Source organism: Nicotiana attenuata, chromosome 8 (assembly GCF_001879085.1).
Source record: "Nicotiana attenuata strain UT chromosome 8, NIATTr2, whole genome shotgun sequence".
Classification (NCBI taxonomy): domain Eukaryota; kingdom Viridiplantae; phylum Streptophyta; class Magnoliopsida; order Solanales; family Solanaceae; genus Nicotiana; species Nicotiana attenuata.
The window spans coordinates 11,017,015-11,031,505 of NC_031996.1; the positions used below are offsets into that span (position 1 = coordinate 11,017,015).

The 14,491-nt window shown below is 40.1% G+C and overlaps 1 protein-coding gene across 1 annotated transcript; it reads right to left on the minus strand.

The window, feature by feature from the left end:
* Positions 1,056 to 2,417, minus strand: LOC109231486 (serine/threonine-protein phosphatase 7 long form homolog). Its single transcript, XM_019397145.1, has 2 exons — positions 1,638 to 2,417; positions 1,056 to 1,286 (listed from the first exon to the last, which is right to left on the minus strand). Exons 1-2 carry the CDS (start codon positions 2,415 to 2,417, stop codon positions 1,056 to 1,058), a joined length of 1,011 nt encoding a protein of 336 aa, XP_019252690.1.

A 14,491-nucleotide genomic window follows, 5' to 3' on the forward strand; every position in this document is an offset into this window, starting at 1 on the left:
TCCTGGGTATATGTATCCATGGTGTGCTCATCACCGCATGTAGTGTCCTCAAAGATGGGCTGGGACGAAGACTGCATAAGAAAGTAACAATTAATTAATGGCAGCTATTTAAGGAAAAGAAAACAAATTGAAATATTAAAGTAATACAAACATACCGCCGCCTGTGGTAGATCCGCATGAACTGCCGGGGACGATGGATAACTCAACCTGCGTCCGCCATCCACATCCCGGGCCGGCCGATCCTCAGCTGCGGTAGATGGGCATGCGAAGTACTGATCTACATCCCCGTCGAATGTACCCATGATCGACAATGCTCCTGACGGGGTGACCTGCGATGATGGCAAAGGTAGCTGAAGGCTATACGAAGGCATGCTGCTGGAAGGCTCATCTGCATGAGGCATATAACCCTGCTGATCATCTCCAAAGCCCCCAACTCCGAAGTCCTCGCCATGTCCCTCAGCAGGTGGGTCGACAGGTACCTCAACACCCCCTTGCTGACCACCTCCTCGCCGTCCCCTGCGACCCCGTGGGGCACCCCTGCCTCGTGGGGCACCCCTTCCTGGTGCCCTACTCCTGGCTCGTGGGACTGGCCTACCCCGCTGGTAGGCCTCTGGAGCCACATACTGAGGCTCATGGTTTAACCTCTCGGCATCTCTCGCCTGCAACAGTGTCAGACGAGCCATCTGAGCCACCTGCCGGCCATACTCAACCACTTCAGGGTCGGCACGCTGCTGCATCTCCTGTCCCAACTGGTAGATGCGATGATGCCCAATAGCCTATGAAACATTTAAAATAGTAATTAAATAACGCTATATCACAATTATAAGATATTAATAAGCCACAAAAACATACCAGTGCCTCGTGCCTCCCGGCGTACGGTCTGTAGCGCTCGCCAAGTACACATGAACGGGGTTGCCGATCATCATTCGGGTCTGACGGCGGTACCACTCAGCATACAGATGAATAGAGGCCTCCTGGAAAACTGTAGGTGGTAGCGGAATGTGCACAGCTCGGTCCTCCCAATAAGCTATCTGCTGTTGTAGCCATCCAATATACTACCGGTCCATGCTGGCACGGTCGTCCCATTGATAGTGTGTAGCCTCCCATCCAGGCTCCCTCGGTATAGGCTGAGGAAGGCCAAACTGTCGAAGCACACGCTCCGTGGCATGATACTCAACGTGATCCCAGAAGATCATCGGGACGGAGGTGCTCCAAATCAGCCGGTCGACTGAGCAACAAGCGGGTAGCTGACCAAGCAACTCGATGTTGTATGGCGTCCAGATGAACTGCCAAATAATAACATAAAAATGAGTACACAAAACACAACTCAATTTAAAACAACCAAGTGTAGGTACATATTTACCTGTCCGTCCACCCACATATCTAACACATCCCTGAGAAGGGGGAGATTATGATGAGCATTCGTCCCTCGGTAGTTCCCACGCCGGAGAATCCACCTGATAGCTAGAGGGAGAAGCGGATAATCCTCACCGGGCGGAAGTGGTGGTAGAGGTGGCTGCAACGGCATGATCCGCTGCCAGGCCCAAAGCTAAGATAAAATGTTGATGTAAATTTATGAGTCATTTCACGATATAGAATTTGGAGTAAAGAAGAAAGTATTCGGAAATTTATTGCACCTGTAGGAGGGGCAGAAAACCACATATATCAACCGCTGGACCTATGCTCGCCCGGCACATGCTCCTATACAGATATGCCAGAACAGTAGCACCCCAACTGTACTGGGGTAGCTCATCCAGCTGCTCAAGACAATGGAGAAAGCGCATACTCACTGTACTCCCCGAAGTGTCCGAGAACAAGACACACCCGAAAAGCAGGAGCAACGCCAACCGAGTGTACCTCTGAATCCAAAGATGCTCTGTCTTGTGGGTAATATCTGGGTGCAAATCCGCCATCTGATCTCTAATGAATGACAAAGCAACGCGACTGCCACCCCGGTCACCCTGAGGTCTAGAACCAGTCAACTGCCCCATCATATCCGCCAACTGTGCACGTGTCATCCCTCTCCAGTGGTGGGGCAGTGCGAAGGCGCGTCCCTCTACACGCAGTCCGTATAAAACCTGGACATCCTGCAGCGTGATAGTGGCCTCTCCAGTGGGCAAGTGAAATGTATGCGTCTCCATATGCCACCGCTCTACCAAGGCCGTGATGAGCGACCAATCAAGCTGCATCCGTCCAAGCTCAAAAATGGTATATAATCCCGTAGTCTGGAGGCTCTCTACTACGCGCTCATGGAAATGATGCCCCGCAATAAACTCGCACAAATCATCAGGCCTCCTGGGGCGGAGAGCCTGCATCGATAGTTGTCCCTCCCAAATATGGGAGGACCTATGGTCGCCCTGCAACACTAGTAGCTGATCCTCGGCAGGTCCAGGATGCGCTGGCGGAGGAAAGGCCATGTCGTCTACTATAATTTAAACAAAATTAATTATTTGTGTTAGTGTAATAAATTAAATAATTAAGTATGATTAATATTGGAGAGAATAGTTATGTATGGGTTCCAGACTTGATTTTTGAGGCGCGGTAGCACCGAGTTATCCTTAATTATTATGCGTCTACATTTCAACATTTTTAGAATTTTGTTACCTTAAAGATCTAAATTATTAATTTTTGAATTGGAGTAAATAATTATGTATGGGTTCCAGGCTTGATTTTTGAGGCCCGGTAGCACCGAGTTATCCTTAATTATTATGCATCTCAATTTCAACATTTTAAGTATTTTAGTTAACTTAAGACTTAAATTATAATTTTGAATTGAGTAAATATTATGGTACTGGGTTCCAGGCTTGATTTTTTAGGCCCGGTAGCACCGAATAATCCTTATTTATTATGCGTCTCAATTTCAACATTTTTAGAATTTTGTTAACTTAATAAATTAAATTATAAATTTTTGAATTGGAGATAATAATTATGTATGGGTTCCAGGCTTGATTTTTGAGGCCCGGTAGCAACGAGTTATCCTTAATTGTTATGCGTCTCAATTTCAACATTTTTAGAATTTTGTTAACTTAATAAATTAAATTATAAATTTTGAATTGGATATAATAGTTATTTATGGGTTCCAGGCTTGATTTTTGAGGCCCGGTACCACCGAATAATCCTTAATTATTATGCGTCTCAATTTCAATATTTTTTAAATTTTGTTAACTTAATAAATTAAATTATAATTTTTTGTAATTGGAGATAATAGTTATGTATGGGTTCCAGGCTTGATTTTTGAGGCCCGGTACCACCGAATAATCCTTAATTATTATGCGTCTCAATTTCAATACTTTTAAAATTTTGTTAACTTAATAAATTAAATTATAAATTTTTGTAATTGGAGATAATAGTTATGTATGGGTTCCAGGCTTGATTTTTGAGGCCCGGCAGCACCGACTTATCCTTAATTATTATGTGTCTCAATTTCAACAATTTTAGAATTTTGTTAACTTAATAAATTAAATAATTAATTATGTTTAATATTGGAGATAATAATTATGTATGGGTTCCAGGCTTGATTTTTTAGGCCCGGTAGCACCGAGTTATCCTTAATTATTATGCGTCTCAATTTCAACATTTTTAGAATTTTGTTAACTTAATAAATTAAATTATAAATTTTTGTAATTGGAGATAATAGTTATGTATGGGTTCCAGGCTTGATTTTTGAGGCCCGGTACCACCGAATAATCCTTAATTATTATGCGTCTCAATTTCAACATTTTTAGAATTTTGTTAACTTAATAAATTAAATTATAAATTTTTGTAATTGGAGATAATAGTTATGTATGGGTTCCAGGCTTGATTTTTGAGGCCCGGTACCACCGAATAATCCTTAATTATTATGCGTCTCAATTTCAATATTTTTAGAATTTTGTTAACTTAATAAATTAAATTATAAATTTTTGTAATTGGAGATAATAGTTATGTATGGGTTCCAGGCTTGATTTTTGAGGCCCGGTACCACCGAATAATCCTTAATTATTATGCGTCTCAATTTCAACATTTTTAAAATTTTGTTAACTTAATAAATTAAATAATTAATTATGTTTAATATTGGAGATAATAATTATGTATGGGTTCCAGGCTTGATTTTTGAGGCCCGGTAGAACCGACTTATCCTTAATTATTATGCGTCTCAATTTCAACATTTTTAGAATTTTGTTAACTTAATAAATTAAATTATAAATTTTTGAATTGGAGATAATAGTTATGTATGGGTTCCAGGCTTGATTTTTTTAGGCCCGGTAGCACCGAATAATCCTTAATTATTATGCGTCTCAATTTCAACATTTTTAAAATTTTGTTAACTTAATAAATTAAATAATTGATTATGTTTAATATTGGAGATAATAATTATGTATAGGTTCCAGGCTGGATTTTTGAGGCCCGGCAGCACCGACTTATCCTTAATTGTTGTTTGTCTCAATTTCAACATTTTTAGAATTTTATTAACTTAATAAATTAAATAATTAATTATATTTAATATTGGAGATAATAATTATGTATGGGTTCCAGGCTTGATTTTTTAGGCCCGGTAGCACCGACTTATCCTTAATTATTATGCGTCTCAATTTCAACATTTTTAGAATTTTGTTAACTTAATAAATTAAATTATAAATTTTTGAATTGGAGATAATAGTTATGTATGGGTTCCAGGCTTGATTTTTGAGGCCCGGTACCACCGAATAATCCTTAATTATTATGCGTCTCAATTTCAACATTTTTAGAATTTTGTTAACTTAATAAATTAAATTATAAATTTTTGTAATTGGAGATAATGTTATTTATGGGTTCCGGGCTTGATTTTTGAGGCCCGGTACCACCGAATAATCCTTAATTATTATGCGTCTCAATTTCAATATTTTTAGAATTTTGTTAGCTATTGAGACTCTACGCTAAAAGGCTCTACATTTTACTACGCTAAAAGGCTCTATATTTTACTTCGCTAAAAGACACTATATTTTACTACGCTACAAGGCTCTACAATATGAACATAACATTAACAATACAAATAAACAAAATAAATAATATTATTTAACAATACAAATTATTTATCAAATTTTAATATAAATTACATAAGAATACAAATTATTTATCATATTTTAAGCATTTTTGGTTACAAACAAAACATAATTTCAGGTATATAAATCAAATATAACACAAACAATCCGGTAGCATTTTTGGTCACTAACATAACATAATTCGGGTATATAAATCAAATATAACACAAACAATCCGGTAGCATTTTTGGTCACAAACATAACATAAATTCGGGTATTAAATAAATCAATCCGGGTATATAAAAGATACAAAATTAAACACAAACATAACATAAATTCACATGGAAACATACTAAACATTACTAATATGCATGACTATATGAGTTTCGGCATAAACTAAATTGAAATACTTCGATGTAAGTTTTTTGAATATTATTGAAATCGAATTTTTGCACCCAAAACACGGAATCCAAAGCTTCTTTTGTGTGTAGACCTACACTCCTTGCTCTTTATGGGACGGGTGGGGCCGAATTTTTTTTTAAAAAATGACGGGGGGGGGGGGGGGGTACCAGAAACATTTCGATTTGTTTTTTAATGGAGGTTTGGACTTCTGTCTCGAAGGAAGAAGAAGAGCCTTATTTAATTAAGGCAATTCGCAGTATAGTACTGCGAATTACCAATTCGCGAATTACCAATTCGCAGTATTATACTGCGAATTGATTTAACGACAAAATTTCCATTAACCTAATTCGCAGTACAGTACTGCGAAGTAGCCATTTTTGTAACTTTTTTTTAAACATTAAAAACGTACTTTGTGTCTAAAAAGTCATTAATTAAGTTTCGGACTCCTTAATTCAACGACTTGCATGGTGGATGATTGTAATATCAATTAAATCGTGTAAATAAGCGAAAAATCGATCGAGATCAGAGAAAATTTGTTAGGTTTAGGTGTAGAAGAAAGTCTGTTGAGAGAGAAAGCGCTAGAACCTTTTCATATTGAATCAAAAATAAATAAACTGTTGTCTGATTACAAAGAACTATTGCTATATATACCATTGGGTCTGACCCAAGCTAATCAACTACTAATAAAGTAAAAATTGTGTGGGGTAACCACTTTTTAAAGTGGTATTTACTTTTTATCCAGTATTTTTAATGATTAGCAATAGTAGCCACAACTCTATTAAAATTAATATGAAAAGACTGTATTACCCTTTCTTCTATCTCATATAATGTTACAGGGTTTTACTGCTAGCGGCTTCATCTACATTTCGGTTGCTGGGGTGTTGGCTGAAATGAATAGTGGTGGCAGGACTACATTGATGAATAGAGTAATCCAACTTATGTCACTGTTATCAGGGATGGCTGTTGCTCTTTGTATCTCCCTTGTTGAATGACAATACATGCTACTTATCGTGTTCGTAGAGAGGGGTTGAAATCTCCCCCCATAGGTATAAGAACAGCCTTCTGGTGTTACCTGTTACGACAACATCCGGCCAGAGAATACACATTACTTGTCTGATATTAATGAAATTAATGAACATAGTGAAAAGTTCATCTTCATCATTTATTTTTCTACTTGTTTTGCTTGTCATGTTGGTTGTATAAATCAGCAAAGAAATTGGATATCTTATTGTATATTACATAACGAAATATAGTGGCACTTTTTTGTGAAAAGATACAAATAACGTTTGGTTTTTTGCTACGTTATGGATCATGAACTTACAGTTACAAGTTCAAAAGTTAAGGACACTTGGTCCTGAACTTAGAATTACAAGTTCAAAAGTTAAGCACACTTGGTCCTGAACTTAGACTAACAAGCTCAAAAGTTAAGGATGATAGGTCCTGAACTTACAGTTACAAGTTCAAAAGTTAAGGACAATAGGTCCTGAAGTCCTGAACTTAGACTAACAAGTTCAAAAGTTAAGGACAATAGGTCCTGAACTTAGGCTAAGAAGCACAAAAGTTAAGGACAATAGGTCCTCAACTTAGACTAACAAGCTCAAAAGTTAAGGACAATAGGTCCTGAACTTAGGCTTACAAGTTCAAAAGTTAAGGATAAGTAGTTCTTAACTTAGAGTTACAAGCACAAAAATTAAGGACAGGTGGTCCTGAACTTCGAGTTCCAAGTTCAAAAGTTAAGGACATGTAGTCTTGAAGTTCTGAACTTAGAGTTGCAAGTTCAAAAGTTAAGGACATGTAGTCCTGAAGTCCTGAACTTAGAGTTGCAAGTTCAAAAGTTAAGGACACTTGGTCCTGAACTTTATGAGCAGAAGGGTATTTTCTTCCCGGCAGGTAAAGTTTATTAAGCAGTGGCTAAAGACTAAAGACATTTTAAACAGTGGCTTAAAAGTAAATACATGTGTTATTAGTGGCTAACCGTGCACTTCCCTCGCTAATAAAAGAGTACATATTTGGGCCTCTAAGACAAGAAAACTACAAAAGCACATAAATTTTGCTAAAGTTATGGATCGTCATCTGATGCCTTGAATTTGGGCTTCCAGCTACAACTCATTACACCAATACACCTACCTCTCCCTCCCTACAAGTTGGGGAGGGACACAATTCCTTACTTGGACAGCAACCCATTATTAACTCCATTAGTGAAAGGCTTGGTAAATAGATCGGCCGATTGAGATGTTGTAGGTACATGAAACAATTGAATAACCCCTTTAGCAAGTTTGTTGTGAATGAAATGACATTCATCTTCTACGTATCTGGTATGTTTATGGAAGACAAGATTATGAGCAATATGTATGGCTGCTTGATTGTCATAGAATATAGGTACTGTAAAAGAAATTGAATCATTTCGATCAGAGAGCAAACAAATAACCCACGTAAGCTCAGCAACAACTTTGCTAGCAACCATGTACTTAGCCTATGTAGATGAAAGAGATTTTTCAACTTTCAACTAACGAGAGAACCTCCTAGAAAATACAAACCCAGTAAGAGACCTCCTAAATTCTGGACATGCAACCCAATCACTATCACAACAAGCAGTTTAAAAAAATTAGATGAATATTCAAAAAATATACCCATCTCACGATTTCCCTTCAAATATTTGAGTAGATGAAGGGCAGCCTCCATACGAGGAACCCTAGGAGACCGGAGGAATTGGCTTGGGTGCTAAGCAACAAAACACAAATCAGGCCTAGTGTGTGCAATAAAGTTGACCTTCCCAACCAAACTTCTAAATTATTTAGGTTAAGGCAAAGTAAAACCAACATCATCCTTGAGCTTGTGACTCAGATCAAAAGGACTAACCACAAGAGTGACTTCAGAATAATTATACTCCTGAAAAGGACCTGAAATGAACTTATATTGATGAAAAAGCAAGGCATAAGAGAAAGAACTCACTTTAATCCCAAGGAAGTAATTAAGAGCATCAAAGTCCTTGATTTTGAACTGAGAATCCAGAAAAGCCTTAAGTGCAAGCCACTCAGCTTCATCATCTCCAATATAAATATTTTCATCAACATAGACAACCAAAAAGACTATGGAAGGACAAGTTTTTTTTAAAAAAAATAGAGAGTAATCATTAAGAGAATATGCTTAACCCCTCGAAGACAATGCAACTGATAAATTGGCATACCATTGCCTAGAGGCCAGCCTCAAACCATACAAGGACTTCTAAAGCTTATATACCAACAGGGAAAAAGGACCTGAAGGGGAAGTAATCGAAAGACGAGGTGGTAACCTCATGTATACCTCTTCATCTAAATCGTCATACAAGAAATTATTATTGACATCAAGTTGGAAGAGGGGTCATTTCCTCTTAACAGCAACAACCACATGATACTTAATAGTAGAGAATTTGGTGACATTGTTAATGGTTTCAGTAAAGTTTATCCCTTCTACATGGTTGTGTCCTCTCACAACCAAGCTACCCTTATATTTTTTCAGTGATTTCATCAGCTCTATACTTGACCTTGTAAATTCATTTTCACCTAATGGGCTTCTTCCCTTCAAAAAACACAACAACCACTCTAGTACTGACGCTGCCTAATGATAGAGTTGAGTCTCAATGACAGCACAGTTAGTAGGAAATTGAACCATAGAATAGAAAGAACTAGAGCCAGCTAAAGAAGGAGGAATATCATAAACAAAATCTGTAAGATGTGAAGAAAGATGATGTACTCTAGAGGATTTCCTGAGAAGCTGAAGAGATGAAGAATAAGAAGAAGAGGGAGCAGAAAAAGAAGGAAAAACATGATAAGATGTAAATATTGGAGCAGAAGAAGTGGATATATGAGAAGAGGAAAATATAGGAGAAGGCAGAATAGAAGAGAGAAGGGGGTCAGAAATATAAGAATCAGATAAGGTTGTAGAAACTGGGGATGCAGACATAAAAGGATAACTAGTAGATAAATCAAAAGGAAAGATATGCTCATGGAATATGACATCGCTTGAAACAAGAATATACTGACTAGACAAGCTAAACAGCTTGTATCCCTTCTTGGCAAGAGGATATCCAAGAAACACTTAAAGTTCAGCACTAGATTAAAATTTATTCCTGTTACTCTTGATATGAAAGCAAAGAAAACCAAAAGTCTTAATATATGTATAGGAAGATGCATGTCCATGAATCAATTGAAATGGGGATTTATCATGGAACAATATAGAGGAAAACCTGTTGATAAGATATATGGCAGTTAGTACACATTCACCCCAAAATCTAATGGGTGACTTGGATTGGAAAAAGAGGGCTATAGATATTTCAAGCAAATATATATGCTTGCTCTCCACTACACAATTTTGTTGAGGAGTATGTGAGCAAGTGATTTTCTGTATGATCCCATGGTCATTGCAAAATTGAGTGGCAAGGTTACTAGAACCAAGCTCTAGAGTATTATCACTTCTAATAGATTGAATAATGTTCTTCAATTGGGTATGAACCATGAAAACAAATATTTAAATGTCACAACCCCAACCCGGTCGTGATGGCGCCCAACACACTGCTAGGCAAGCCCGACCAATTCAACACTCTCAATCCCTCATATAGAGTTCATTACCAATTAACAGAGTTTAAATACCAAATTAACATGATTATAAATCTATAACAGTAGATAAAATATGCGGAATAACAAGAAATATCACTACATATCCCGCCGATCTGGTGTCACGAGTCAAGAGCCTCTAATACAGTCTGAGGAACAGCCTAAACAAAGATAGTCTAAAATGCTGAAAGTAAAGAGGATAGAGGGAGAAATCGGGTCTGCGAACGCAATGCAGCTACCTCGATGACTCCGGTGAGATCTGAATAGCAGCAATAGCTCAATTTACGCCTTCGGAATACCTCTATCTGCACACATGGTGCAGGGAGTAAAGTGAGTACTCCGACTCAGTGAGTAATAGCAATAAATAATGACTGACAGAAAGAAATCTCGTAAAAAGCACTAAGCAGTTCTATATCAAAGCAGTAAGAACAGTTAACAGAAACTGGATGAAGAAATCAGGTAAAAATCCTTTAAGCCAGTACTCAACCCATTTACTCCTCCCGATAACTGAAATCATAATTATACCGCTGCGGCGTGCAGCCCGATCCATATATATATATATATATATATATATATATATGTATATATATATATATATATATATATATATATACTGCTGCAGCATGCAGCCCGATCCAATGATAATAGTCGACTGCGCTCATTGGGGGTATGCAGACTCCGGAAGGGCTCCTTCAGCCCATGCGCTATACTACTGCGGCGTGCTGTCCGATCCATATAAATATATTACTGCGGCGTGCAACCCGATCCAATAATATACTGTTGTGGCGTACAGGCCGATCCGATATATATATATATATACTGTTGCGGCGTGCAGCCTGATCCAATACATATCAAATACCCTCACAACGGGGTCCTCAACCCCTCTCAGTCAATATAAACTTAGCCCCTCGGGCATACTAAGATAGGATAGGGACTCCAGCCCACATGTTACTCTCGTTTTTGGTTTAGTTATTCAAAGCCGGTTCATAATAGATTAAACAGTTAGAAACATGACTGAGGGTATGATTTTAACGAGTGAAGTGAGGTCGATCATGTACAATTTCCCCTAAGGGTTCTACAGGTCGGCACAAGGCGCCAAACATGGGAACTAGCCCAAACTATAATGATATAATTTAAGTCTCAGTCAAAAATACAGTAAAATCATCAATCGGGATGGACCAAGTCCAAATCCCCAGCAGTAATGGACCCCACGCTCATCATGCAGCGTGTGTCTCACCTCAACATAGAACTACGTTGTGCAAATTTGGGGTTTCAAACTCTCAGGACATCATTTATAACCATTACTCATCTCAAGCTGGCCAAAGTCCTAGCTCGCTATGCCCTTGCCTCGCAAATCAACCTCCTCGCGCGTCGAATCTGGCCAAAACCACAACGAATACGTTACAATAGGCTAAGGGAATATAACCCAATCGAAAAGACTCGAAAAATATCGAAATTCACGAAGTTGGCAAAACCCGAGGCCCGGGCCCACTTCTCGAAAAATCAGAAAATTAACATCACCGGATTCCTCATCTCGCCACGAGTCTATGCATATCAAATTTACTAAAATCAGGGTCCATTTGACCCCTCAAATTCCATTTGAAAACACCCAATTCTCAAGCCCTAGCTTTACCCTCTTTTGATGAATTTCCACAAATTTTCATGTTAATTCTACCATAATTTCATGTAGTTAGGCCAAGGAACTTACCTCCAATCACACCTTGACGAAATTCCCCTTCAATTCCGTCCAAGAGCTCTCAAGCTTGCTTAAAAATGGTGGAAATAAACTAAGCTTCGCGGAACAAAAATGAACATTAAAACCCTTCTGTTAACAGGGGTTTTCGCTTCTGCGGTCCCTACTTCCGCATCCGCGCTACCGCTTCTGCGGTTACATTTCCGCTTCTGCGGATCCTCACTTAAAAGCATAGGCTGCTTTTGCGGTCACCTTCCGCATCCGCGGACACCGCATGCGCGATCAAACTTCCGCTTCTGCGGAAACACCCAACTTTGACCCCTTCGCTTCTGCGACTCACGAACCGCATCTGCGGCCTCGCAGATGCGATTTTCCTTCCGCATCTGCGGCTTCTCCCTTCTAGGCCTAAAACTGCACTGCACCTGCGGCTCCGCATTTGCGGTTCCTTTCCGCAGATGCGGAAATACCAGATACCAGGTGCCTTCAGCAGTCTCCAAACTCCAAATTTCATCTCTCTAGCCATCCGAAATAACCCCGAGGCCGCCGGGACCTCAACCAAAAGTGCCAACCCATCCTAAAACGTCATTCAAACTTGCTCCAATAATCAAAACACCACAAATAACACCAAAACAATCAAATCACATCGGATTCAAGCCTAAGTTCTTCCAAAACTTCCAAATTACGCATTTGATCAAAAACCCGACCAAAACACCTCCGAATGATTTGAAATTTTGCACACACATCAAAAATCACCTAATGAAGCTACAGCAACTCGCGGAATTCCATTCCGACCCTCGGATCAAATCTCACCCATCAACCGGAATTCGCCAAAATACTAACTTCGCCAATTCAAGCCTAATTCTACACCAGACCTCCAAAATCAATTCCGATCACACTCCTAATTCACAAATCATCCCCCGAAGCTAACCAAATCACCGGAAATCACATCCGAGCCCTCTAACTCATGGGTCAACCTCCGGTTGACTTTTCCAAACCAAGCTTTCCTTAAAGAGACTAAGTGCCTCATTTCCTACCAAAACCAATCCAAATCAACTCTAACACACCAATTACTGATAATGAAACATGATGAAGCATAAAATGGGGGAAACGGGGCGGTAACTCACGTGACAACGTGCCGGGTCGTCACATCCTCCCCAACTAAAACAAACACTCGCCCTCGAGCGGGTCAAGAAACATACATGAAGTCTCAAACAACTGAGGGTATCTGCTCCGCATCTCTCGCTCGGTCTCCCAAGTAGCCTCCTCCACGGGCTGAACTCTCCACTGCACCTTTAACGAAGCTATATCCTTCGATCTCAACTTTCGAACCTGACGCCCCAGAATAGCCACTGGCTCCACATCATAGGTCAAATCATCATCCAATTGGACAGTGCTGAAATCTAATACATGAGATGGGTCCCCAACATACTTTCGGAGTATAGATACACGGCATACCGGATGCACGCCTGACAAGCTGGGTGGCAAAGCAAGCTCATAAGCCACCTCCCCAATCCTCCTAAGTACCTCAAAAGGTCCAATGAACCGTGGACTCAGCTTCCCTTTCTTCCCAAACCGCATAACACCCTTCATAGGCGAAACCTTCAGCAATACCTTCTCACTAACCATATATGACACATCCCGAACCTTACGGTCCGCATAACTCTTCTGACGCGACTGTGCTGTACGAAGCCTCACCTGAATCATCTTCACCTTCTCTAAGGCATCCTGAACCATCTCTGTCCCCAATAGCCTAGCCTCACCGGGCTCGAACCAACCAACAGGAGATCTACACCGCCTCCCATACAACGCCTCATACGGAGCCATCTGAATACTCGATTGATAACTGTTGTTGTAGGCAAACTCTGCAAGCGGCAAAAATGCATCTCAAGAACCTCCAAAATCAATAACAAAAGCACGCAACATATCCTCCAGTATCTGAAGAGTATGCTCGGACTGCCCGTCCGTCTGAGGATGAAACGCTATGCTCAACTCCACCTGTGTACCCAACTCCCGCTGAAAAGTCCTCCAGAACTGAGAAGTGAACTGAGTACCCCTATCTGAGATAATAGACACTGGAACTCCATGCAATCGGACAATCTCCCGAATAAAGATCCCTGCCAACTGCTCCGAAGAATAAGTAGTACATACTGGAATGAAGTGCGCGGACTTGGTCAGCCGATCCACAATCACCCAAATCGATTCAAACTTCTTCAAAGTCCGAGGGAGACCACTCAAAAAAATCCATAGTAATCCTCTCCCACTTCCACTCTGGAATAATCATCCGCTGAAGCATACCGCCCGGCCGTACTTTACCTGCTGACAGTTGAGACACCGAGCCACAAACCCTACAATATCCTTCTTCATCCTCCTCCACCAATAATGCTGCCTCAAATCCTGATACATCTTCGCGGCACCCGGACGAATGGAATACCACGAGCTGTGGTCCTCCTCCAAAATCAACTCCCGAAGCCCATCCACATTGGGCACACAAATCCGGCCCTGCATCCTCAACACGCCATCATCATCAACGGTCACATCCCTGGCATCATCATGCTGAACCCTGTCCTTAAGGACAAGCAAATGAGGATCATCATACTGGCGCTCTCTGATGCGATCATACATGGAAGACCGAAAAACCACACAAGCCAACACCCGACTAGGCTATGAAATATCTAATCTCACCATCCGATTGGCCAAAGCCTGAACGTCAATTGCAAAAGGTCTCTCCCCAACTGGAATGTACGCCAAACTCCCCATACTAGCCGCCTTTCGGCTCAAAGCATCGGCCACTACATTGGCCTTCC